Here is a 27,936-nt window from a genome sequence, read left to right as displayed (position 1 = left end):
AGCAGCATGAGAATGAAGCAATAGTCACAACACCATATTCATTCGGTAATAATAAGCAGCTATATTCACAAAAGCTAACACTGTATATTCAGGAGGGTATAATAAACGGAAGCACCTAGAGCAAATCAGAGTTGGCATCATGCTAGGACCCCATTCAGACATCAGGGATTTTACATGTATGGAAAAACTGTCATCAAAAGTGTCACCAGTGTTTTGGATTCAAATTTGTTCAGTTTTTATCATCATTGGTCCATCAGAGATTTTCACATATGGATAAATCAATTACAATGCCCCTATCCATTACCATGTTACTCACAGAGAGCACACAGACTGTACGCTGTCTGTGTGCTGTCAGAATTTTGGCTAACTGGGTAACTTTCATCAGAGACGACAATAAAAAAAGGAAAAGTCTTTGATTTTTTTTGAAAAAATTGATTTGTTGCAGGATCCGTTTTTTTTTTTTTTAACATGGGTGACTATGGAAAATGCATCCGTTAACTGATTGCTATTTAGCCATCCGTTTTTCTTACATTTGTAAAGGATCCGTTTTTTGCTTACTGGATCAGTTTCAAATAGAAGATAAATAGCAATCAGTTAATGGATGCCAATGGATAGCTGCTGGATCCGTTCTAATGGATGATATTAGACATGTGAACTCCTTTTTAACCTATTGGATCACCTGATTTCTTTCTGTACTATTTACCAACCATTGTGTCATTCACAAATTTAGTATGTGTCATCCCATGAATGGAAATAAACCGATGTTTTCTATTAGTGAAATAAGAAAATCTAATTTGGAACTGAATATATTTTACATGAATAATTACCTATGTTGTGTGAAATTGAGATGTGTTATACACTTCTAAGAGCTAAGTGGCCACCCTTGAGTCATGCATGTCTTAAGACCACATCAAAGTAATCAGGCTTATGTAAATATTAAAAAGATGATCCCTTGACATGAAGCTATATCTGTAGACCAGGCAAGAGGAAACTGGTGTGAGGCCCTGCGTATGTATTGACAGCTTGCACAAATGGAATGCCAGATGCATATCTGTTTGACTCAGCCCGGGGCAACTCTGATGGACTCTGATGTGCTAAAGCGCTGCAGGGGGAAAAGTGTGAGGGAACGTGTTTTACGGGAGCTCTTAATTAAACTGTTGTTCTCTTCCAAGAGGACCTTAGGAAACACTAATGAGACATGAGTTTGGGCAATATCCTCATCAAAGTGATAGAGAACAGCCCCTCTTCCCCTGCCTGCAGCAGTCAGCCATCCCTGGTAGCTCCCTCGATAAACATCACATGGTCATCCAAGTGCCTCTAGCCACCTGTTAGGGGGGCGTCATGGCAGTCAACTGGTGATCTGGGGGCAAGTTCAAACATCCACAGCAACACCTGCTCACTGCAGACACCTGCTTTGCATCCTGCAAGCAGAGAACCATATGTTCGCTGTGCCGATGTTTACTGAGGTTGCCGGTCTTAAAAGGATTCCAACACCAGACTTCTAGGAAAGCTAAAAGGGGAAAAAAAGGACGCTCATTCTAGGAACATATTCTGTGACTGCAGCGAGAGTGCCTGGCTCTGCCACAGCGTCCAGATTAATTGGAGTATTTGTTTTACAGTTCAGACTGTCATTAGTGGCTTATCAGATTTAGACATGATATTCCACATCTAGAGATCATCAGACCAAATGTTACAAGGGAAACGAGCCCACAATGGTTAAAATTGCCAGCATCTGTGGACTTTACAGAAAATCTAATAGTAATAATTAAATGTGTACATACTGTAGTCAGTAAACTATTTGTGAAAATATAAGACGGAAGGTAAACACTCAGATTTATGCAAGTCAAGCAGATGGTAATTAAACCAGGATTTGGTACCTTTATTTATTTAAAAAAGTTCAGGTTTTAAATGATTTTCTAGAAAAAAAAATATGTGCAAAATTAATAGGAAAAGCATTTTATCCTAGCTTCCACATCTACTTTACAGCAAACCAGAGATAATGAGGTTGAATTGCTGTATCTAAAGACATGATTAAAATAGTTATTCGTCCATATGACAAGGCATATGGGCTTGATCCCGTAACAGTTGTCGAATGATGTCATTTCAAGCACAAGTAATTAACCGCCAGAATGAAAAATATGATATGTTTGCATAGTTCCCCCTGTCAAATGGCCATTTGAAATGTATGCTACAAGGTGGGGAGTAACTGCGAGATATACAGAAAGGGAGCCATATACACAAAGAAGAGCTAAGCAATTAACTGCGAGAATCTGTGAACAAGCATGACCCTATACAGACATCAATAGCGAGAGCCATTCTTACAGCTTTGACTATTAATGTGTATACTGATACATTTCTAACAAGATTTGGAAAGATATGGATCGCACGCCATAATTAGCAGTTTCACCTCAAAATATCTTTATTACGTTTTTTCCAGATCCAAAAAGATGCTAAGCATTTCTGAAGAAACTTTCCTGTGACCAAAACATTTTGGGTCACAGACCCTTCGTCAGGCATGAACAAGTGCCACCATACTTTAAAAACTCATGGTTGTTTCAGTGAGATGGTATAGTGGATATAATCTCTGGCTATACCTCTATGAGGAGTGTCAAACTCCAGGCCCACAGACCAAACCCAGCCCGCCACATCATTTTATGTGGCCTGCTAGGTCAGGACACAGAAGTATTTAAATTTTAATTTCCCTGTGGCGCCATCATAGTTGCAGGTGGAACTTGTGCAGGTCAATCTCATGTCTGACTTCTGTAAAATAGCACCAGTGGCACTGAGCAATCTGCACATGTGCAGCTGCCAGCATAATTTTCCTGAAGACTGCCAAGAGATCAATCTGCACAAGGTCCAGGAAAATGCCCTAGCCTTACAACTCAGGGACAGCATCTTTAGCCCTAATAAGCGGGGACTGCACTGTTAGCCCTACTAAACAGGGAGAGCGCTCTCAGCGCTACTACCAAGGAACAGCTCTCTTATCCCCACTAAACAAGGACAGAGCTCTCAGAGCTACTACCAAGGGATAGCTCACTTAGCCCCACTAAACAGGGACAGAGCTCTCAGCGCTACTACCAAGGGACAGCTCTCTTATCCCACTAAACAGGGACAGAGCTCTCAGAGCTACTACCAAGGGATAGCTCACTTAGCCCCACTAAACAGGGACAGAGCTCTCAGCGCTACTACCAAGGGACAGCTCTCTTATCCCCACTAAACAGGGACAGAGCTCTCAGCGCTACTACCAAGGGACAGCTCTCTTATCCCCACTAAACAGGGACAGAGCTCTCAGAGCTACTACCAAGGGAGAGCTCCCTTAGCCCCACTAAACAGGGACAGAGCTCTCAGCGCTACTACCAAGGGACAGCTCTCTTATCCCCACTAAACAGGGACAGACCTCTCAGAGCTACTAGCAAGTGACAGATCTCTTAGCCCCACTAAACAGGGACAGAGCTCTCAGAGCTACTACCAAGGGATAGCTCTCTTAGCCCTACTAAATAGGGACAGCTCTCTCAGAGCTACTACCAAGGGATAGCTCTCATGGCCCTACTAGGTGGGGACAGAGCTCTCAGCGCTACTACCAAGGGACAGCTCTCTTAGCCCCACTAAACAGGGACAGAGCTCTCAGAGCTACTAGCAAGTGACAGATCTCTTAGCCCCACTAAACAGGGACAGAGCTCTCAGAGCTACTACCAAGAGATAGCTCTCTTAGCCCCACTAAATAGGGACAGCTCTCTCACAGCTACTACCAAGGGACAGCTCTCATGGCCCTACTAGGTGGGGACAGCGCTCTCAGAGCTACTGCCAAGAGATAGCTCTCTTAGCCCTACTAAATAGGGACAGCTCTCTCAGAGCTACTACCAAGGGACAGATCTCATGGCCCTACTAGGTGGGGACAGCGCTCTCAGAGCTACTACCAAGGGACAGCTCTCTTAGCCCTATTACTCAAGGACAGCTCTAAGCCTAACACCCAATGACAGATCTCTTAGCCCTACCACTCAAGGACAGCTGTCTTAGACCTAATACCCAATGACAGCTGTCTTAGCCCTACTACCTAAGAAAAGCGCTCCTAGCCCTACTACTCAAGGACAGCTGTTCTATAGCCCTACTACCTAGGCACAGCTATTGTAAAGCCCTACTACCCAGTGACAGCTCTCTTAAAACCCTACTTCCCAGGGACAGAGCTGTTATATAACCCTGCTACCTAGTGACAGCTGTTGCATAGCACTACTTCCCAGGGACAGTTATTGTACAGCCCTATTACCCAGGGACAGCCCTCTTAAAACCCTACTAACCAGGGACATAGCTGTTATATAACCCTACTACTTAGTAACAGCTGTTGCATAGCACTACTACCCAGGGAGAGTTGTTATACAGCCCTATTACACAGGGACAGCTGTGGTATAGTCCTATTGCCCAGGAACAGCTCATATAGCACTTCTACCAGGGACAGCTGGCATACAGCCATACAACCCAGGGACAACTTTCATATAGCCCCGGCCATTTTGTGCATTGCAGGTCATCCTTGTACCGTGTTGCATGGAGATCTGCATGTACCCGTACAATTACAAGTGTCCCTTTGAAGGCAACCATAATACTAATGTGGCCCTTGGTAAAAATGAGTTTCATACTCCTGCTCTACATGGTTCAAGACCAAAAGTGAAATTCTGCACTATGGCAACTCACTGAGACCACTATGATCTTAAGATTTGTCCCTTCACTCATTTCTGCCTGACAAAGAGTCTGTGACTTAAAACCTTGCACTCAGAAGAACATTTATTCATAAATGTTGTGCTGTTTTTGCATCTTGAAAAACGCAATAAAGATGTTTTGAGGCAAACCTGCTCATTATGGAGTGCTATCTACCCCTTTCTCAAGGTACTGAAGTCTTCTGTGCAACTGGTCAGCTCTGCTGGAATGCACACCCTGGATTTTCTCATACTCTGTAAGAGTTGTGCTGCCTGGACGTATGCATACAAATTTCCAACAACAAGCATTAGTTACAGTTACTGGTGTTTAGTTCTTTAGACGTAGCTTTGCTCACATTTGTATTATGGTTTTGATTCAAAACATACATCCCATCAAGCACTAGGAGAGCATGACGTAACCAGTAATTCCAAATGTGGTTCATCAAAATGTCCATCACTTGATCGCTATCACACTTAACAGCTATCTGACTTTGTCAGGCAATTCATGCCAGTTTGTTTTTTTTAACACATTTTTCAGCATGGCAGAGTTCTCTACCTTTAGGACATAGCAAGCTGTGATCCCTGTGTCTGACACCTTTCTATCATAGTCAGCATCAGCTTTTTCAGCAATTTGTGCTACTGCACTACAAAGGTTCTTCCTTGAGACTGGACCAGACTGGCCTGACTTCACTCCCCACATGAATTAATGAGCCTTAAGGTGGTGTCACACATAGGGACGCAGCAGCGATCACGACCAGCGATCTGACCTTATCAGGATCGCTGCTGCGTCGTTACATGGTCGCTGGTGAGCTGTCAAACAGGAAGATCTCACCAGTGACCAGCCCCCAGCCAGCAGCGACGCGTGGAAGTGTAACTAAGATAAATATCGGGTACCCAAGGAAAGCACTTCTCTTGGTTACCCGATATTTACCTTAGTTACTAGCGTCCGCCGCTCTCACGCTGCCAGTGCCGGCTCCCTGTTCCCTACACTCCTAGGAAGAGTACACATCGGGTAAATTACCCGATGTGTACTCCGGGTACATGTGCAGGGAGCAGGGAGCCGGCACTGGCAGCGTGAGAGAGGCGGACGCTAGTAACTAAGGTAAATATCGAGTAACCAAGGAAAGGGCTTCTTGGTTACCCAATGTTTACCCTGGTTACAGCTTACCGCAGGCTGCCAGACGCCGGCTCCCTGCTCGCTTCAGTTCGTCGCACTCTCGCTGTCACACACAGCGATGTGTGCTTCACAGCGGGAGAGCACTGTCCAAAAAATGAAGCAGGACATTCAGCAACGAGCGGTGACCTCACAGCAGGGGCCAGGTCGTTGCTGGATGTCACACACAGCGACAGCGACGGGACGTCACTGCTACGTCACAGAAAATGGTGACTTAGCAGCGACGTCGTTGTCGTCGTCGCTATGTGTGACACCACCTTTAGCCTTGACATTGTAGTGAGTTCACTGGTTGTCCTTCCTTACATGACTACTGACTGGAACTAACCACTGCTTACCAAAAACCTCACACAATGCCTGCTGTTTTGGACACCAATTTGGATACTCTAACCAAGTCATCTAGTCACCACAAGGGTACGTGCCCACGATTCACACATGCAGCATTCTGGAAACAGCATGCCTTCTCCTGTGGAGACACAAGGGTTCTCTGCAGCGGTCCATGGCCACAATCAAGGATTTGGGTGCTGCAGACTTTTGCTGTGTTCTCCCCTCTGAGAACACTCGCGTTTCTGCAGCATAAATTATACTGCGGAAAAAGAAGCAAAGTGGGCATGGGATTTCTATAAATCCCATCCACTGTGCTTGTACTGTACAACATAGGGTTTTGGAGGCAGTGAAAACACGCTGCATCCAAAAAGCTGCAAACATTAATAGTGTGCATGTATCCTAACACAGCAAATTCTATAACTATCTGTTCCCTTCCTGCCTAATACAGCCAACCTATTGACACATGCCGTAGTGATGAGATAATCCATATTATTAACTTCCCAGTCATTAGTTTTAATTTTCTAGCTTATCGTTGTGTATTTACTGTATATGTCCCTTTTATTGCACAGGATATATACAAGCTAGTGGACTTTGCTAGCCCATTGACAATTTTTAATCTACTTGGACGTTATGCATCACACTGGATTCTTTCAAACTACAAGTCAATGCAATGTCTTTTCTCGTAGATTACAGAGTAGAACTGATGAGGTAAGTAAGAAGATAGCACAAAGCAGTCTGTGCTGTGCACTTTTCCAGTAAGCTTAGAATCTGCCTATGTAACCTATGTTCTGTTAATGCATCTTAAGTCTTACAACTTGATTTTGGCATTTCGAAGGTAAATCAGCAGAAAAATGTCTGACACTGGGGACTTCAGATCAGGGCTAAAAGTATAAATTATTTTTAATACAGCGTAAAGTTTGCTAGAAGAAGGAAAAAAAGGGAAAACATACTGCCCGAGTAATAAGACAGGAAGGGATTCCATATGTTAGTAAAAGTAAATGAAACAATACTATAGCATATGAAATGCAGCTATTGTTGTTAATAATTAGATTTTCCCCAATGACTCATGAGTTCATGTTAAGGCCAAAATTTTCTCAACGTTTGCAAAATATATATGTAATGATGATTTCCATTCTGGCGCAGTGTTCCTCTGCTCTGCACTGCAGGTGTGGAAAGGCCCTGAAGTAGTAAGAGGAAAGTTTGTGACCTCTTGCCTCTGCAATGCGAGCCTTGGGGCAGCAGCTATGGTGCATACTTGACTCTTCTAGCTTGTTGCAGGTTATGTATGAGCTATTACTGATAGATAATGCTTCCAAAGTCATGTGCCATTGTGAAGAACATCATTTTCTGCATTGGTAAGATTGTAAATATGCCCAACTTTAGACCTAATTCTAAAGATGGCCACCTTTTCTATGGTGCTGTAACATGTAATGGGATCTCCATGTAATATACAACTTGTGTCTCTGTCACAGTCCTCCATAAACTATATGTAAGGCTTCTTTGTAAAGGTTTGAGAGTTTTTTATACCAAATCAGGGATGCAAGCAGGCGGGCGGTCTCTGACTACACTAGACATTGTGGATCACAGGCAGCGTGAATATCAGTGGTTGTTCACATCTGATGTTGACAAAAAGTGACCAGTAAAAGGGCTTTTCTGATCCTTGGAAACATCTGTTTATCTTCCAGCTATAGCTGTTTGCCATTTAAGAGGATGTTTTTCTTTTCTACATGTAATGCTTCAACTAAAAGATGAGAGGGCTGAGTTATTGAGTGCCACAAGGCCAAAGGCAGGCGATCCCTTGAGACGCACAGAGTCTAAAATTGTCACGAGAGATTAACAAGAAATGACTGGAATATTAAAAACAAACATACACATTTTAGAAGCTACATGGGTCAAGTCTTGGAGAATAAGAAAACTCCTACAGTTTAGAGACTTCTTCTGGACAATAAATAGCAGAACTAGTCGATCTACTCCTTTTTCTCTCTACTTACGCTACGTTCAGTCTACTTGTAGCAGACAAGCAAGAAATGTTTAAAAGTTGTAGCTTCCCAAGTATTCCATCATTTCTTAATGACCTAAGTGTGAGATTTATTTAGTGAGATGGAAAATGTTAGAACCCTCCAGTTCATGAATGCACAATTCCTGTCCATGAATGGTATTATATAGCTGATAGACGTGCAGACATGAAAATAGTCCTATGAATACCATTCATGATTCTTCCCTCATCTAACTCCTCATACTTCTATTTTTTAGTTTAAAGCACACCTAATATCAAAAGACCAATGTTTCCCGATTGTCACTATCAATGATACTAACTTTGTCCTAAACTACTGACAAGTTTCTTGGTCTAGACGATCGCGCTTACTCTATTGTGATTCTTTAATGCTGGCAATATTTGGGCAGAATAGAACAAGTGTATTTCAGAGGATTGTCCCCAATTGTCAAAATAACAAGGTGTTAACATCAGTTCAAAGGTGCCTGTCTACATGTTGTCAAAAAATATATAATAGTTCATTAGTCCAACTACAAATTGCAATCCTTTCAAGTCTTTAGCACACCATAATGTATATTTACGTCATTTAGTTCCTAGAGTTGTGCCCACACAATCCACATGGGAACATGCTAGTGATTCACTCTTGGCTACCACCGCTTGCTGAAGTGGAGCTGAACCTAGCCCTGATCCCACTCGTTCAACCTCTTAGATGCCAGGAGGTTGCTGTGGAAACCAGACGCCTAACAATAGCTCCTAGGTCTGCCGTACGCAGATGCGTAACAGGGCCTGCCATACATAAAAATGTATATGTAGTATCTCAACTATGCCCTACGTGAGTGTGTATTAAGTAGGATCACACAAATCACACTTTCATTTTCCCTTGTGGGACTAATGGTGTAAAACAAAATAAATGCCCAAGCACAAAAATCACTAAAAGATATGCTATACCATGAGCAAAAAAACCAAAAACAATTAAAAAAAAAACTACCCATATTTAGCATTGCAACATCCACGAAGACCCTCATTATAAAGCTATCACAGTTTTTATGGTTAACACCAAAAAAGGGAAAACAACTCTAGATTTGTGATGTGGGGGGGTTATTCTACCTTCAGAAAAAAAAATATGGAATAGAAGTGTATAAAAAGGAACAGGTACTCTAAAATGCTATCAATGAAAATGACAGGTTGTTCAAAAAATCAGCCGTCTCACAGAAAAAATAAAAAAGGTACTGCTCTTAGAATATGTTAATATAAAAATATGTTTTTTTAAATGTGATTCTACTGTGAAAAAATAGTACAAATGTTTACTTGTAGTATTGCCAAGCAGTAAGATTAAGAAATAACTCCAGAATAACCATTATTTGTTTAGCAAGAATCACCAAAAATTGGTATAGAAAGATGTAAATTACCCCCCAAAACAGCACCAATGAAAACTGTAGCTTCTCCCAGAAAAAAAAACCTAGCAATACAAAAATAGATGACTTTTGGATAAGATAGTGTTTTTTTTGTTTAAAAGAAGTAAAACATAGAAAATTAAGTTTAGCACCGCTATCATTATATTGACCCGCTAAGTAAAGATAATCATTTATGACACATAGTGCTTAGCATAAGATCTTACATATCAAACAATGCAGATGCTATTTTTCATCCACCCCCTCCCCTAGGAAAACGTAATCATTTGTTCTTCTCCAAACTGGTGGCATTGAAAATGAGACCTCATCCTAGATTCTATGGATTCTTATTTTTAAACGGAAAAGACTACCATCTTGCTCATATCTTCATTGTGACTTCTATACTTTTATTGAATCCAAGGTATTCTACCAATTTGATTATGCAATGAATGCCACTGGACCCCAAATGACCCCATTGACTTAGAATTGGGTTAGTTGGGGTTTCTGAGTTTTGACAGGAAAAAAACCTCATATGCTGTTTAAATTAAAACTTCCAATCACTTTAAGAAAAAAAAAAACTATTTAGGCGTTATGTATAATATATCAAGGATATGAAAAGGATTAGCATGAACTTCATGCCATAGGCATGACTGTTGCACATGACCACTAACCAGAGCCCTGCAGTCCTCATCTTACTTGCTAGAAACTTCAGCACCAATTCTGGTTAGTAGGCTGGAACGTTATGTGTGTGGCACACTGCAATGATGATAATGTGCCAGGCCTACAAATCAGAAGGGGCATTGGGAATTCCAGACAGTTGGGGAGGTTTGAAGAGCTCTGCTCTGGGGACATGAACTACCAACATGGGTGTAGACCAGGATCCTGGGAATCTTTTTATCATTTCACATAATACTTTACATTGATTCATACGTTATTCAAAAATAGCAGTTGCACTCAATTAAAGGGAAGGAGAAAAAACAAGAATGTAGATGGTGAATATTGGAATGTGAATACGCATTACTGCTAAGAAAACATGAAAAACTTTCTTTGAAAAATATGAGTTACTTAGCAAATAAAGGTGGCCAAATTTAATTGTGCCCAGACACCACATCAAGGTGTAACTCTCATCTGGGTCGTACTCTAAATGCTAGGCCTCTCTTGTCCAAACTGAACTTTTATATGGGCTAGAATAGAACCTGCAAAAGGAAGCTTAAAAACACCTGAAATAACTGGGAGGAGTGCGCAGACAAAGGCCATGACTCCACAATACAAGCTAGAAAACATTATCGGGAATTTTTTTCTAGTTTACATTGGTTCATGGCATGGCAGTATGGTGTGTGTAAGAAAACCCCTCCCCAACCTGAGAGAGGAAAGTGAGAAAGTGATCCTGCCATCAGACCGACTATTCTATTTAAACAGCCTTGTGAATGAAGCCTTGTATGTGTGTTTTGCACATGTATTCAAGTGTTATTACCAAGATACACTTCCATTGTGGTACTGAACTGCATATATTTGCCAAAAGGATCTAGGATGATTTGTGCAAGATATGACATTCTAGTAAGTGCTGTAGCTGTCCTCAGCCTTTTTGTGGTATTCCAGTTCAGCCCTATTCACTTAGGCTGCTTTCACACATCCGGTTTTTGCTGTGTGGCACAATCCGGCGCTTTGCAGAAAAACCGCAACCGTTTTTTTTTTGCCGCCGCTTGCGTTTTTTTTGCATAGACTTACATTAGTGCCGTATTGTGTCGCATGGGCTTGCGTTCCGTCCGTTTTTTGCCACATGCGGCAGATTTAGCTGAAGCGGCGGCCAGATGGAACGTTGCCTGGCACGTTTTTTTTCCGGCAAAAAAAACCCGCATCGCGCTGCATCCGGCCGATGCGGCGCAATTTGCAATGCATGCCTATGGATGCCACATGCGGCGTCCTACGGCAAACACCGCATCTGGCCGCCGCATGCATTTTTTTCCACCGCGCATGCTCAGTAGCCTGCCGCAAGCGGCAAAAAACGGACGGGCCGCATGTAAAAAACGTATGCAAAGGATGCGGTATTGTCGCCGCATCCGTTGCATAGGTTTTAGAGCCGGATTGGCCGGCTCTGCTAAAACGGAGGTGTGAAAGCAGCCTTAAATGGTGCTGAACCTCACCAGCAGGCTTCTGACAGGTGTGGAATGGTTTCTGAAAGAAAGCAGTCATGTTTTTCTTATCCTATACAATCCTTCAAGTTCCACTTAGGGAAGCTGCACATGGTTCTGATGGGGCAGGCTGTTTGTAAGCAGCTCTTTACAGTGAATTTAGACTGTCCAGTACACAGTGTTAAATGATTGCTGACCGCCAGGAAGATTGCCAGTCATTTAATAGCCTGTTTAAACAGGCCAACTGTACTTTAGATGTCCATGAGTAGTAACAGATCAGATATGCTACAATTGTTCTCTGCAGTGCAGTACTGTTTACCTCGACAATGTGCTGTCGAAAACCAAAAATCTTTTGGGCACACTAAAACATCATTTCACCTGATGAATGAATGTTTTGCTCTTTTGTCAGGTGATTAGAAACCTGTATAGACTGCAAGATTATCAAGAAATGAGCGTTCCTCATCATGCAGCGTAAATGCACCTTTATACTCTATAAACTTTATATAATCTCCTGCCCTGGTGATTTATTAATGTTGAAAATTCAGAGTCAAAGGTTGATGTGGAGTAAGGATGAGGTGGAGCTAGCAAGTGTAAGGCAAAAAGTTTTGTGTTGGCCTATAAAGTTAACTTCTTTGTCTGATAAAGTGACAATAAACATAAAGACAGATAGCCATCTCTCATTCAGTAAAAAGTATCCAGTGAAGTTCTCCATATATTTTGCAAGGATTGTTTTATCCATAAGCAGGTAGGATGATCATGCTAATAGCATAAAAAGTCAATTACAATCGATTTGTTAATGCAATGGAGTTACAGTACCTCTAGGCTTTAAAGACTTGGCTGACTTTATCTAATTATAGAAAATGCAGTAAATTGGAATATAAACGATGGTGAATGCTCAGACCTGCTTACAGATGCAATTTAAAATTTATGTTCGCTACTAAACCCTGTCTGGTTTTTCATCTACGCTAATTCAGAAATCTCTGCTGAATAATATATCTTTATCGTGGTCAGTGACTTTAGACATGAAACTTCAAATCCCTTGCAGGCAAAAAGTTTAAAGACAATATTCTGCCTACCATCTGCTACCAAGAGAGGGAGCTTGGGAGTGTAATTCATATAATGCGTGTTATAAAGGGATATGTAATGTCTAAAAAAGTGAGTAAATAAAGCAGGAAAGCAGGAAATATTATAAAAAAAATACCACATAGCACTAAGGGGTGATGTTCAGAGCTCCTCCAGGCCCTTGCTTATTAGCCGCCAGCATGTGACCACAGCAATCAGTGCCTAGCAGCACTGAGAAGTGATCTTAGTATATAGCACATGGCTGTAGTGGCCATTGACTGGCTGCTATGGCTTGCCGCCAGTACACAAAGATCACCATGGGTTTTTCACTAGTGCCAGAATGGGCCGCACTTTTACATACAAGGTTAGAGATGCTGTATTAGATTTTTATGGTACAGTGTATGTTCTACACCATACTGTAAAGGCCCCGTCACACTAAGCAACATCGCTAGCAACATCGCTGCTAATGAACAACTTTTGTGACGTAGCAGCGATGTTGCTAGCGATGTTGCTGTGTGTGACATCCAGCAACAACCTGGCCCCTGCTGTCAGGTCGTTGGTTGTTGCTGAATGTCCTGGGCCATTTTTTAGTTGTTGCTGTCCTGCTGTGAAGCACACATCGCTGTGTGTGACAGCGAGACAGCAACAACTAAATGTGCAGGCAGCAGGAGCCGGCTTCTGCGGACACTGGTAACCACGGTAAACATCGGGTAACCAAGAAGCCCTGTCCTTGGTTACCCGATATTTACCTTCGTTACCAGCCTCCTCTGCTCTCACGCTGTCAGTGCCGGCTCCTGCTCCTTGCACATGTAGCTGCAGCACACATCGGGTAATTAACCCGATGTGTGCTGTAACTAGGAGAGCAAGGAGCCAGCACTAAGCAGTGTGCGCGGCTCCCTGCTCTGTGCACATTTAGCTGCAGTACACATCGGGTAATTAACCCAATGTGTGCTGTAACTAGGAGAGCAGGGAGCCAGCGCTAAGCAGTGTGCGCTGCTCCCTGCTCTGTGCACATGTAGCTGCAGCACACATCGGGTAATTAACCCGATGTGTGCTGTAACTAGGAGAGCAGGGAGCCAGCGCTAAGCGGTGTGCGCTGCTCCCTGCTCTCTGCACATGTAGATGCAGCACACATCGGGTAATTAACCCCATGTGTACTGTAACTAGGAGAGCAGGGAGCCAGCGCTAAGCGGTGTGCGCTGCTCCCTGCTCTGTGCACATGTAGCTGCAGCACACATCGGGTAATTAACCCGATGTGTGCTGTAACCAGGAGAGCAGGGAGCCACCGCTAAGCGGCGTGCTCTGCTCCCTGCTCTCTGCACGTGTAGCTGCGTGCGCTGGTAACAAAGGTAAATATCGGTTTGTTACCCGATATTTACCTTAGTTACCAAGCGCAGCATCTTCCACGCGGCGCTGCTGGCTGGGGGCTGGTCACTGGTTGCTGGTGAGCTCACCAGCAACTCATGTAGCCAAGCTCCAGCGATCCCTGCCAGGTCAGGTTGCTGGTGGGATCGCTGGAGCGTCGCAGTGTGACATCTCACCAGCAACCTCCTAGCAACTTACCAGCGATCCCTATCAGGTTGGATCCTTGTTGGGATCGCTGGTAAGTTGTTTAGTGTGACTGGGCCTTAAGGCCCCGTCACACTAAGCAACATCGCTAGCAACATCGCTGGTAACGAACAACTTTTGTGACGTTGCTAGCGATGTTGCTGTGTGTGACATCCAGCAACAACCTGGCCCCTGCTGTGAGGTCGTTGGTTGTTGCTGAATGTCCTGGGCCATTTTTTAGTTGTTGCTGTCCCGCTGTGAAGCACAGATCGCTGTGTGTGACAGCGAGACAGCAACAACTAATGTGCAGTGAGCAGGGAGCCAGCTTCTGCTGAGGCTGGTAACTAATGTAAACATCGGGTAACCAAGAAGCCCTGTCCTTGGTTACCCGATATTTACCTTTGATACCAGCCTCCTCCGCTCTCACTGTCAGAGCCGGCTCCTGCTCTGTGCACATTTAGCTGCAGCACACATCAGGCAATTAACCCGATGTGTGCTGTAACTAGGAGAGCAAGGAGCCAGCGCTCAGTGTGCGCTGCTCCCTGCTCTGTGCACATTTAGCTGCAGCACACATCGGGTTAATTAACCTGATGTGTGCTGTAACTAGGAGACTGGGGGCTGGTCACTGGTTGCTGGTGAGCTCACCAGCAACTCGTGTAGCCACGCTCCAGCGATCCCTGCCAGGTCAGGTTGCTGGTGGGATCGCTGGAGCGTCGCAGTGTGACAGCTCACCAGCAACCTCCTAGCAACTTACCAGCGATCCCTATCGTTGTTGGGATCGCTGGTAAGTTGCTTAGTGTGACTGGACCTTTAAAGAAACTCCACTCAGACATAAAAAGTGATTGTCTGACTTATCTGTATTCATTATCTTCATTATGTATTATTTTGGGATGACATTTGGGGGCATCAGAGCTAATTATCATACACTTAAATATAATGTAGGATGCAAGGAGAAAATCTAAGCCTAGTGGTGGCTACAGATAGTCAGCATCATGGGTTTTACAGCCATGTATCATCTATCTCTGTATCAATTGTTATTTCTGTATCTAACTATCTATCTATAATCTAATTTATCTATCAAATCCATCCATCTATCTACATATCCATCATCAATTGTTATTTTTGTATGTAGTTATCTAATCTATCTATATATAATCTATTTTATCTAATCTATCTAAACTATCCAGCTATCTAATCTGTCCATCTGATCCGTCCATCAGATCCGTCCATCTGATCCTACCATCTGATCCTTCCATCTGATCCATCGATCTAATCCTTCTATCTATCAATTGTTATTTCTGTATCTATTTATCTAATCTATCCACGTATGTATCTAATCCATCCATCTAATCCATTTATCTGTCCATCTATCTATTTTCTGCACAAGATTTAATGATATTGTAAGTGATACATTTTGGAAATACTTTATCTAAACTTGCTGATTGTAGCAAGTAGTCTTGAAATTTTGTTGATCCAGCAAGATCCTTCAAGTCATGTCACCGGCAAGGTTGGAAAGATGAAGTATTAAAACCATTTACTATGCAAGTCCTATCCTCTAGGAAGCCGGTATGTCAAGACTAAATGGATAATACAATTAAATAACGTCTAGGAAAAAGGAGCCTATTAAAGTAAAGAGATTACTTTAATGGCGTCATTAGTGTCATAAAGAGGGAGCTTTACTGAACATAGTAGTACAGTCGCTTTCCTTTCGCTGTCTTTCCCTATGCTGTCTAACAAATTAAAACATGTTTATTGCTTTTAGAAAACAATATGCTTGATCAAATATTAATTATGAACTCTGAGGAGAAGTGTGACGTGTTAGAAATCTTGAGATATCTCACAGCGGAAAGAGACAGAAACAATTATGGCAAGAATAGCTGACAACTAATAACCCCTATACAATGTGTATTTAAATGTAAAAACTGTTCTTTCTAAATTGACACAATAGGCCAATAAAAAGCCAACAACGATATGAAGTGTGAAAGATAACTTGCCTTATTATTTAAGGGGTTGTCCCACGATCATACCTCACCTATCTACAGGAAAGCTCCACAAAACATGTGGATGTGACTATTAAAAGGAAAGTCACACTTTTCTTTGACTTTAACTGTAATTGGTATTTTAATCAAATCACTGTACCACACTATGCAAAACATTACAGGATATACTATTAGGACCCAGAGGAGTGTTTCCAGATTACCGCACTGATGCCCCATTCTTAGGAGAGATCATCAAAATCAGATTGGCGGGGATCCGACTCTTGACACTTCAACCACAAATCAGCTGTTTGAAGAGACTTCAGCACTTTTGTACATGCTGTTGTCTGTTATGTGTTTACATTGCTTGCTATACCTGCATGCCATATACTTAATAGTGGCTACATTGGGTATTGCAGCTATTCCCTTGAATCGGAGTGCCGAAAGAACCAGCATAGTCCCTACTAATATTTACAAATTGACTCTATTGGTACATCCATTAAACTACTAAATAAAGGCTAAATGCCTTTATGTATTATGTATTAAATGTATTATTATTATTATTATTATTATTATTATTATTAAATGCCAAAGAATTTTACAAATGTAAAATATTTTTATTTCACAATGCGGTATTTTGGTGCTGAAAATAATCCTGACACGCACAGCTGCCCTGTTTTTTGTTGTGTGTATTGATTTTAAATTTTCACCATTTTGCACTGTGTGTTTCTGATCCGCATTGTGAAATAAAAATATTTTTACATTTGTAAAATTCTTTGGCATTTAGCCTTTATTTAATAGTTTAATGGATGTACCAATAGAGTCAGTTTGTAAATATTGGTTCTGCTTTGGTGACTTTGGTCTAAACCAAATGTATATCTAATATGGATCAAGGTATTCTTTTTTGGTTAACATAGTCCCTACTAAGAAGGTGGCATGCAAAGTAAACACTGATGATAGGGCAGCATGGTGACTCAGTGGTTAGCACTGCAGCCTTGCAGCGCTGGGGTCCTGGGTTCTAGTCCCACTAAGGACAACATCTGCAAGGAGTTTGCATGTTCTCCCTGTGTTTGCGTGGGTTTCCTCCGGGTACTCCGGTTTCCTCCCACATTCCAAAAACATACTGATAGGGAATTTAGATTGTGAGCCCCAATGGGGACAGTGTTGCCAATGTATGTAAAGTGCTGTGGAATTAACAGCGCTTTATAAATGAATAAATATATATAATATATATGAGGTTGCGGGGCTTCCCCTAGCTGATCAGCAGTGGTGCCTAGAGTCGGACCACCACTGAACCAGACATATTTAAGCACATTCAGTGGAGTCAGCCAAAACCTGTTAAAAGTATGATTAATATCTAATCTTTGTACCTTGGTCTCTATCGTGCCATGACCGACTCCCAGCTGCTGGTGAATTTGGAGAAGGGTAGAAGTCTCCAGTTGGACTTGGCTCCATATTCTCATCTATGGAGATGGTCTTGGGCCTTTTACTGTTAAGATAAGTATACAATTAGCTTTGTCAACCACTGAATACATTTATCATTGAAGACAATATTTAATTTTATAAACTCTAGAAGTTTGTGAAGGTTAACCAGGAAGCTGAATGGAAAGCCTTTCAGAGGAAGGAGTGACGTATGGACATTTATGTGGCACATAACAAAAATAAGGGCTGATGCTCTTTGAATGAGGAAACAGAAAAGGTTAGATTTTCTTGTGGTAGCTTTACATTCCATGTGGATAAACTTCCTCTCTATGTTTAATTGAATGGACATAACCTTGTATGCCTTTCCGTTCAGTCCTATTGTATGGGTCATCACTGTTAGTAGGAAAATATTAAAAGGCCGTTCTTTGAAGAGAAACTTCCTTTGTTGAAAATGATCCTTCCACTGGAAGCATGACCTTGTAAAGGCTACCATTATAATACAACACAAGTGTACATTTGGCAATACATTGAGATGTTGTTTTTATAATTTCATATAAGCAAATGATGGACAAATAGCTCCAATTTTAAGTGTAACCTACCATGCCCCACAAATTAACACAATCACAGAAATAATGGAGCAGGGTATGTGTTACATCCAGATGGACTGCGCAAATTACTTTTGAATAACGAGCTTGAAAATGTAGTCCACAACTTTTTTTTTTTATGGGCCCAGCATTGTGGGCAAATGAATTTTTTTTTTTTTAAAGTTTCTCATCTTTTGTTAATGGTTGGTACTGCTGTACAGAGTCTTCTGCATTCTACGGCACGTGACTGCTGCAGGAAAGCAATGAACGCACCCTTGATCAACTTGAGAATGGCAGGTGATGGGTAAGTCTGAAACAGTTTTCGTAAGTTGATCACCAGTCCAAGCCCAATAAAAAAAAATAGTTGTGGACGACTAATAACATATTTAATAGAGCTTCAAAGGGAATTAATCGCCAGGATTTTCGCATATAACCTAAAGCCAGTGCTATACTGGCACTATCAGGCTGATTCTATACATACCTGTAGTGGTCAGCTCGGATGTTTAGGTTTTGAAATCCAAGAAAGTAAAGTTTATAAAATCATCAGCATCTTGACTGACAGCAGCTGAGGATCAGATAATATCTGGGAGGGTATTCATAATTATCCCCTCCCCCTGTTAGAATTAGCATAAACATTATACAATCGATTCACTTTTTCCCTTGCAGGACCTGTGCTGAGGACATACCCATGTGACCAGAAGGGCGAGGCCTCAGCCAACAGAAAAATGTTGCTTCCTGGTATCAGCTTCGTTAGCTGAGGCGCCACCCCTTCTGGTCACATGGGTATGACCTCACACAGGTCCTGGAAGTGAAAAAGTGAATCGATTGTATAATACTTGTGCTAATTCTAAATACCCCCCAGATATTATCTGATCTACATCTGCTGTCACTCAAGAAGCTGATGATTTTATAAACTTTACTTTCTTGGATTTCAAAACCTAAACATCCGAGCTGACCTTTACAGGAATGTATAGAATCTGCCTGATAGTGCAAGTATAGCACTGGCTTTAGGTTGTATACAAAAATCCTGGTGGTTGGTTTCCTTTAAGCTGATTACAGTTTAAAGGAAACCTGTCAACTAATTCATGCTCCCTGTATCATGAGTCAGGGTCTGGCTGTATGATTATATTTTTCTCTGAAATGCCAGTGGGGTTTAGAAGATCTAGTCTGGGTCTCAATCGGCTTTAGGGTAAGTTCACACAGTGCGTTTTTCGAGGCGTTTTTGCGCAGTTTTCGGGTGCGTTTTTGCTCAGAAAACTGCATGACTTTGCTTCCCCTGCAAAGTCTATGAGTTTTCATTTTTGCTGTCTGCACACAGCGTTTTTTTTCAGCTGCGTTTTTGTGGTGCCACAAAAACGCAGCATGTCAATTATTCCCGCGTTTTTCACTGCGCTTTTCATCCATTGAGTGCAATGAGATGTTGAAAGACGCAATGAGAAACGCAAATATCTGCGTTTTGGTGCGTTTCTAAGACCAAAAACGCAGCTATAAACGCAGGAGGTGGGTTGTAAAGTGACATGTACAGGAAGAGGATTCCTTCTGTCAGTAAATACAGAAGCGTGAATCCTCCCGGTACAGTCACCGCCGCTTCCACCTCCAGTCCTGTGCATGTATGCTGCCGTGCGGCGCCATGTCTGGGCGGGAGGTGGAAGCGGCTGCGAAAACAAAAGTGAACAGTAGAAAAAAAAAAAAAGTTACTCACCTGTCTGCAGCCTCCCGGTGCCATGCCCGCTCCCAGATCCTCTCACGGTATCGCCGCTCCGGCTGTGTGCAGACGGTTGGGACACCTCCGATAGATGCAGGACCTGGCGATGGATCACCTGATGCAGTCACCTGACGCATCAGGTGATCGTAAGTATCGCGGTGACGCGGGCGCCCGGCCGGTTTAACCTATCAGCGGATGCGTCAGGAGACTTCATCCCTGATTACCGGCAGCTGCTGCAGCGATCGGACGGGATCAGACTCCTCCAATCGCTCCAGGAGCTGACGGTAATCAGCACATAAGTGAGTTTTTTTTTTTTTTTGCACCGATGCATCTGCTGATTGTATAAACGGCTTTTATATAATCAGCTGATGTGTGATGTGCTTCAACCCCTAGAATCTGACACATCATCTGATCGCTTTGCCTTCCAGCAAACCGATCAGATGATATTGGATCCGGATTGGACGGCGCGGGACCCTTGACCCAGGATTACAGCGGAGGGGGGTTCTTTATTTCAATAAAGATGGAGTCACTAATTGTGTTGTGTTTTATTTCTAATAAAAATATTTTTCTGTGTTGTGTTTTTTTTTTATCTTTACTAGAAATTCATGGTGGCCATGTCTAATATTGGCGTGACACCATGAATTTCGGGCTTAGGGCCAGCTATACAGCTATCCCTAACCCCATTATTACCCAGCGAGCCACCCGGCATCAGGGCAGCTGGAAGAGTTGGATACAGCGCCAGAAGATGGCACTTCTATGAAAGCGCCATTTTCTGGGGTGGCTGCGGGACTGCAATTCACAGCGGGGGTGCCCAGAAAGCATGGGCACCCTGCACTGTGGATTCCAATCCCCAGCTGCCTAGTTGTACCCGGCTGGACTCAAAAATTGGGCGAAGCTCACGTCATTTTTTTTTTAAATTATTTCATGAAATTCATGAAATAATTAAAAAAAAAAGGGCTTCCCTATATTTTTGGTTCCCAGCCGGGTACAAATAGGCAGCTGGGGGTTGGGGGCAGCCCGTACCTGCCTGCTGTAAACGGCTAGCATACAAAAATATGGTGAAGCCCACGTTGTTTTGTTTGGGGGGGCAAAGAAATCCTGCATACAGTCCTGGAAGGGGGATGCTGAGCCTTGTAGTTCGACAGCTGCTGTCTGCTCTCCTGCATACACTATTGGATGGAGGATGCTGAGCCTTGTAGTTCAACAGCTGCTGTCTGCTCTCCTGCATACACTATTGGATGGAGGATGCTGAGCCTTGTAGTTCGACAGCTGCTGTCTGCTCTCCTGCATACACTATTGGATGGAGGATGCTGAGCCTTGTAGGTCTGCTCCCCCTGACTCTCCCTCAAGCATACAGTCCTGGATGGAGCATGCTGAGCCTTGTAGTTCTGCAGCTGCTGTCTGCTCTCCTGCATACACTATTGGATGGAGTATGCTGAGCCTTGTAGTTCTGCAGCTGTCTGCTCTTCTGCATACACTAGTGGAGAATGAAGAACACATTGAAGAAGGAAATGACATCAGACCTTTTTTTTGTTCACTGATAAAAAACGCATAAAGACGCAGTGAGCAAAAACGCAGCAAAATGCAACAAAAAAACGCACCAAATCGCGGCAAAACGCGTGCGTTTTTTGCCGCGTTTTTTTACACGGGTGCATTTTTGTGCGTTTTTTGCCGCAAAAAACGCAGCGTCAAAAAAACGCAGTGTGTGAACCTAGCCTTAAAAGCACTGCTAGAGGTGATTGACAGGTCTTTCCCTGAGCGAGAGACCTGTCAATCACCTAGAGCAGCGATGGGGAAAAAACCCAGGCAAGCACAGTGCTGAACTAGTTACAGTGCCTACAAGTAGTATTCAACCCCCTGCAGATTTAGCAGGTTTGATAAGATGCAAATAAGTTAGAGCCTGCAAACTTCAAACAAGAGCAGGATTTATTAACAGATGCATAAATCTTACAAACCAACAAGTTATGTTGCTCAGTTAAATTTTAATAAATTTTCAACATAAAAGTGTGGGTCAATTATTATTCAACCCCTAGGTTTAATATTTTGTGGAATAACCCTTGTCTGCAATTACAGCTAATAATCGTCTTTTATAAGACCTGATCAGGCCGGCACAGGTCTCTGGAGTTATCTTGGCCCACTCCTCCATGCAGATCTTCTCCAAGTTATCTAGGTTCTTTGGGTGTTTCATGTGGACTTTAATCTTGAGCTCCTTCCACAAGTTTTCAATTGGGTTAAGGTCAGGAGACTGACTAGGCGACTGCAACACCTTGATTTTTTCCCTCTTGAATCAGGCCTTGGCTTTCTTGGCTGTGTGCTTTGGGTCATTGTCTTGTTGGAAGATGAAATGACGACCCATCTTAAGATCCTTGATGGAGGAGCGGAGGTTCTTGGCCAAAATCTCCAGGTAGGCCGTGCTATCCATCTTCCCATGGATGCGGACCAGATGGCCAGGCCCCTTGGCTGAGAAACAGCCCCACAGCATGATGCTGCCACCACCATGCTTGACTGTAGGGATGGTATTCTTGGGGTCGTATGCAGTGCCATCCAGTCTCCAAACGTCACGTGTGTGGTTGGCAGCAAAGATCTCGATCTTGGTCTCATCAGACCAGAGAACCTTGAACCACTCTGTCTCAGAGTCCTCCAAGTGATCATGAGCAAACTGTAGATGAGCCTTGACATGACGCTTTGAAAGTAAAGGTACCTTACGGGCTCGTCTGGAACGGAGACCATTGCAGTGGAGTATGTTACTTATGGTATTGACTGAAACCAATGTCCCCACTGCCATGAGATCTTCTCGGAGCTCCTTCCTTGTTGCCCTTGGGTTAGCCTTGACTCTTCGGACAAGCCTGGCCTCGGCACGGGTGGAAACTTTCAAAGGCTGTCAAGGCCGTGGAAGGCTAACAGTGGTTCCATAAGCCTTCCACTTCCGGATGATGTTCCCAACAGTGGACACAGGGAAGCCCAACTCCTTGAAAAGGGTTTTGTACCCCTTGCCAGCCTTGTGACCCTCCACGATCTTGTCTCTGATGGCCTTGGAATGCTCCTTTGTCTTTCCCATGTTGACCAAGTATGAGTGCTGTTCACAAGTTTGGGGAGGGTCTTAATTAGTCAGAAAAGGCTGGAAAAAGAGATAATTAATCCAAACATGTGAAGCTCATTGTTCTTTGTGCCTGAAATACTTCTTAATACTTTAGGGGAACCAAACAGAATTTGTGTGGTTTGAGGGGTTGAATAATAAATGACCCTCTGAATAAACTTTTCACAATTTAAAAAAAAAAAATAAAAAAAGAAATAACATTCTTTTTTGCTGCAGTGCATTTCACACTTCCAGGCTGATCTACAGTCCAAATGTCACAATGCCAAGTTAATTCCGAATGTGTAAACCTGCTAAATCTGCAGGGGGTTGAATACTACTTGTAGGCACTGTATGTCTCAGGCTATGGTGCCCAGCTGGGATTTCTAGCTATAGTGTACCTGGGAAAACCATACCAACTATGCAGCAAGGCCCTGATTTATGCTTCCCGTGCTTTAGGCAGCATTAATCAGTTTCTCTTTAAATGTTGGAAAAAAACACATAGAAATGTATAAAAAAAAATCACAGACCATAGGAGCCAATTCAGATGATTTGGGCACACACAGAATATGGCAAACCCTCTTAGTAAAGATGGCCGCAGCTCAGGTGCATGATGCTGATTATACAGCCACACAAACCTCCACACTAAAGGGGCGGGGCGGCTGTTTAGCATAGGACTTGCACACTAATAAGGCTTGCATTACATTATAGGTCAATGATGTTGATGTTATCAGAGCTATAAAGGCCATTTACACTACACAATTTGTCTTGAACAAGCCTTTCCAGAACTCTCATTCACAATAATCATACAGTCTAAAGAGTATGCCGATTACCCAGTGAATGAGCAAAATGCTCATTCGTTGGGTGAAATGAATTTTTGGTTTGCACAAAAAATCATTGTTCTCAGCAGCGTATGGTCCAGTGTAAAAAGCATGGCTGCCTATCCATACTGAATAGTCTATTACAGAGAGTTCAATATGTATCTGGGGCAGTGTTGGCTTGTGTAAACAGGCTATTGAACGATGGCTGGCCAGAGAACATGTTCCAGTCAGAGACTATTTAACACATGGCGCAGTGTAAATGTACTTTTAGATCCTTGTCATAAAATTTATGTAAATGTTGTAACTTCAGTTGGACAGTATTACATTATAAAAGATTTTATAAATTTTAAAATGTAAAAATATGGATAGTCAGTCACATAGCATATCCTACTTTCATCCGTTACCTGCTCGGTGGAGAGGATAATGACCTCTGTAAGCTGACCGCTGAGTTCATATCGTGATAGTATGGCTGGCTTAGTGGCTCTCCAATTGGGAAACTGACACCAGAGCCCTGTGTTATGGGTGCTGGGAAGAAAGAACAGCTGATTACTTATACAGAGCCTGATTTTTAGTCAAAGATTTTAAATGCAGAAATAATTAATCTGGCTTCTTTTTCAAATAAGTGAGATTGCTATTTTAACACTACACCATTTAATAATCCCTTCACATTTCAGTCATCTTTTTGAAAGAAAATGTTAAAAAGTAGTATTATTAAGCTTCATTTCCATACCTAATGCTTCCATTAAGTATATCTGATGGTATCTGGTGGAACTTGCATTGTATACAAAAGCTTGGTGTGCTGAGTGTCGCTTTGTATCATCAGAGACCTTGGGAACAAGGTCCAAATCAATTCTTCTTTTGTTTTAAAGATGGCGGTGTCCCTAATTTATGCATAGTGCAATTATTTCTTGATGAATCGTTAATTAGATGTGACTGCTGGCTCCCTTTCACTCGGGAACAACACTTCCATGCTACAGTATGTACTGCATGTGGGACATCAATCAGTGCTGCAGGGTCAGATCTCTGGGCCCCACTAAACTCGCTGCATGCAGATAGTCCTTTCAATTAGCCCTGCTGGAAAGAGAGATGTTGATGACAGAGGTGGATTCTTTGCATATTTGGATGAGCAGCAGAGTGCTTTTTCTCTTATATCTTTTCGAGGGATGCCTATTCAAAGTTGCCCTTATACCTGAGAGGAGAACACAGCTGCCAGCGCAAATGGCTTAATATCGACAAACTATTTTAATCCTCTATGAATCATCGGGACGAGAGTAAACAAGGTCTCTAGAGAAATAAAGAGTGTGAATAAGGCTTTAGCAGGGATCGCACCACGAGTGGACAATACAGTTGTAGTGTAATTAAAACTGTGTCGAAAAGGAGTGAAATTATATCCAGATTTTAGCTGTATTTCTACAAAATACATTCATGGCATGTGGTGGGAGTGATGGTATAGTGTTTGCAGCTGGTTAAGCATGCCACAGTCTCTTGTGGTTTGAGGTAAATGAGAGGTTAAACAAATGGCAGATGAAAGAAGCCCGCCACAACCACAACCCAAATGCTATTATTAGATAAATACAGTGTGACATGCAAGGAATTGACAATACACAGTACCCTTGGATAGCTCAGACCACTATGTGTTGTGTACTACTATCATTCTAATATCTCCAGTGAGAGATCCTTGAAGGTGTCAATATCCTGGATTTAGTCAGTAAAGAGCGGGGTCATTATTCAGGACATCCTGGTACAAATCAGATAATAAAGCGCCATTTTGACATTTTGAACTGTCCATTGAGGAGAGCTTGTCTTGATGGGACAAACTTTTCAATCTATACATAATGTCAATATAGTTTGGTTAAATATCTAATCACTGCACAGAATAGTGGTGCTTATCTCCAGGAATTCTCTTTTGAAATCTATGCATTGTCTTCACATTAACAAGATGACGTCAGCTTCCCTTTACACTGACACAGAGGAAAGGTCAGTGAAATTCTCTGTGCAGTATCAGTGTTGTAATGGACAGCAGACAGTGTTCTTACTGCAGACAGATTTGGATTTCCTACTGCTGCTATGCTACATAAGAGCATCACCCACATATAAATATGATCAGATCATTCTAGCCCTGGATTACACACATACTGCTTGTATGGAGACAGTGAACACGAATTCCTGCTCAAAGGTGCAGACTTCCATACAACTGAGGGACATGGGGTGCATGTAAATCATAAGTTGTTACATAATGCCTCACCCCATGTTTCTGCACCTTTCTGATATACAATTAGGTCCAGAATTATTTGCGCAGTGACCGAACCTTTGTGATTTGGGCCCTTTATGCCATTATTTGTTATTTAAAATGAAACACCTGAGATGCAATTGAGGCTGGACTCACACGAGTGTATAACTTGCATGAGTATCGGAACGCATCACCCGGCCCGGCTGGCTTCTCCGCTGACAGGAGCGGGTCAGCTGCATGAAATTCTATGCGGCTGACATGCTCCTGTCCAGAGAGTGTGCGGCCGCACCGAGTGATGCGTTTCGATACTCATGCGAGTTATACGCTCGAGTGAGGGAACCCTGAAGTGAAGACTTTCAGGTTTAATTAAAGGGGCTGGACACAAATATTTGGTGAAATGTTTAGGAACTGCAAAATTTTAATATAAAGCCTCCACATTTCAGTGACCATAAATAAAATGTAATTTTTAAGGCTATGTTCACACACTGCATCTTTTACTGCGTTTTTGGTGCATTTTTGAGGTCACAAAGATGCACCTAAATGCATACATTTCCTTCTCCCAGCAAAATCTATGAGATTTCTATTTTGCTGTCTATAATGTGCATCTTTTTTTGGCTGCATCTTGGCTGCGTTTTTGAAGATGCAGCATGTCAATTCTTTTTGCTTTTTTTGCCAGCGTTTTTGAGCCCTTCCAGTCAATAGATATAATAGGCTTAAAAATTACATTGAGCAAAATGCGGGAAAAACGCAGCAAAAACGCATGCTTTTTTTATGCGTTTTGCCCCTGGTAAGTTTTTTGGGGCCAAAACCGCTGCATCTTTGTGGTTCAGAAAATATTCAGTGTGTGAACTTAGCCTACAGCCTACTACTTTGTAGGGAATCCTTTGCAGCACTGACTGCCTTATGTCTGGAAGCCATGGATGTTGCTAAATGCTGGGTTTCCTCCTTTATGATGTCTTGCCAGGCCATTACTGCAGCTGACTTCAGTTGTTACTTGTTTGTGGGTCTTTCTGTCTTAAGCATGTGAAATGCATGCTCGGTAGGGTTGAGGTCTGGTGACTGATTCAGCCATTGCAGAATATTCCATTTCTTTGTCTTAAAAAGCTCCTGGGTTGCTTTCACAGTATGTTTTGGGTCATTGTCCTTCTGTACCATGAAAAGCCATCCAATCAACTCTCCAGCATTTGGTTGAATCTGAACAAAAAATAGAGTCCTGTACGCTTCAGAATTCATTCAGCTGCTTCTAGCTTCAGTCACATCATCAATAAACATTAGAGACCCAGTGCCATCGGAAGTCATGCATGCCCATGCCCTCACACTGCCTCCATCATGCATTACAGAGGCTCTTGTGTGCTTTATATAATGATCTGCTCCAAGTCGACTCGATACTTTCTTCTCGTCATTCTGGTACAGGTTGAATTTAGTTTCATCTGTCCAAAAAAATCTTTACCAGAACTGGGCTGGCTTCTTTAGTCATTTTTTGACATAGTCAAACTGCACAATTTTTCAGGGCCCCCACTTTCTTAAGGACCTCAGCAGTTGTATTCTGAGGTTAAAATTGTTTAAGGACTTTTGATGACTTCAGTCATGGGATATGATGTAATCAAAGGTCTCTTAATTGGATGTGTGTAAATGAACTGAACAGGAGAGCAAACTGAGCAATTTCACAGGGCCCCCAATCTACTAGGGGTCCCAGCATTTATATCCTGATGATAACACTGTTTCAGGACCTTTGTGACATCACGTCATATGACTAGGTTGTCACAGACAGACAGATAGATTTTGTTGTAGAAAAAATGTGGACTGTTTTCAG

General features: G+C 42.5%; 1 protein-coding gene across 7 annotated transcripts in view; it reads right to left on the bottom strand.

Annotated features, from left to right (window-relative positions):
* Positions 1–27,936, bottom strand: part of NFIB (nuclear factor I B) — a 545,046-nt gene that overhangs the window by 65,405 nt on the left and 451,705 nt on the right. For all 7 annotated transcript variants that reach the window (XM_075316949.1, XM_075316952.1, XM_075316955.1 and 4 more), the window contains exons 5-6: positions 24,298–24,418; positions 17,659–17,777 (exon numbers count right to left, since the gene is read on the bottom strand). In XM_075316949.1, the coding sequence (XP_075173064.1) occupies positions 17,659–17,777; positions 24,298–24,418 (240 nt within the window). The remainder of the gene's footprint in view (positions 1–17,658; positions 17,778–24,297; positions 24,419–27,936) is intronic.

This window comes from Anomaloglossus baeobatrachus, chromosome 1 (assembly GCF_048569485.1).
Source record: "Anomaloglossus baeobatrachus isolate aAnoBae1 chromosome 1, aAnoBae1.hap1, whole genome shotgun sequence".
NCBI lineage: Eukaryota > Metazoa > Chordata > Amphibia > Anura > Aromobatidae > Anomaloglossus > Anomaloglossus baeobatrachus.
This window is presented reverse-complemented; position numbering and strand designations above follow the sequence as displayed.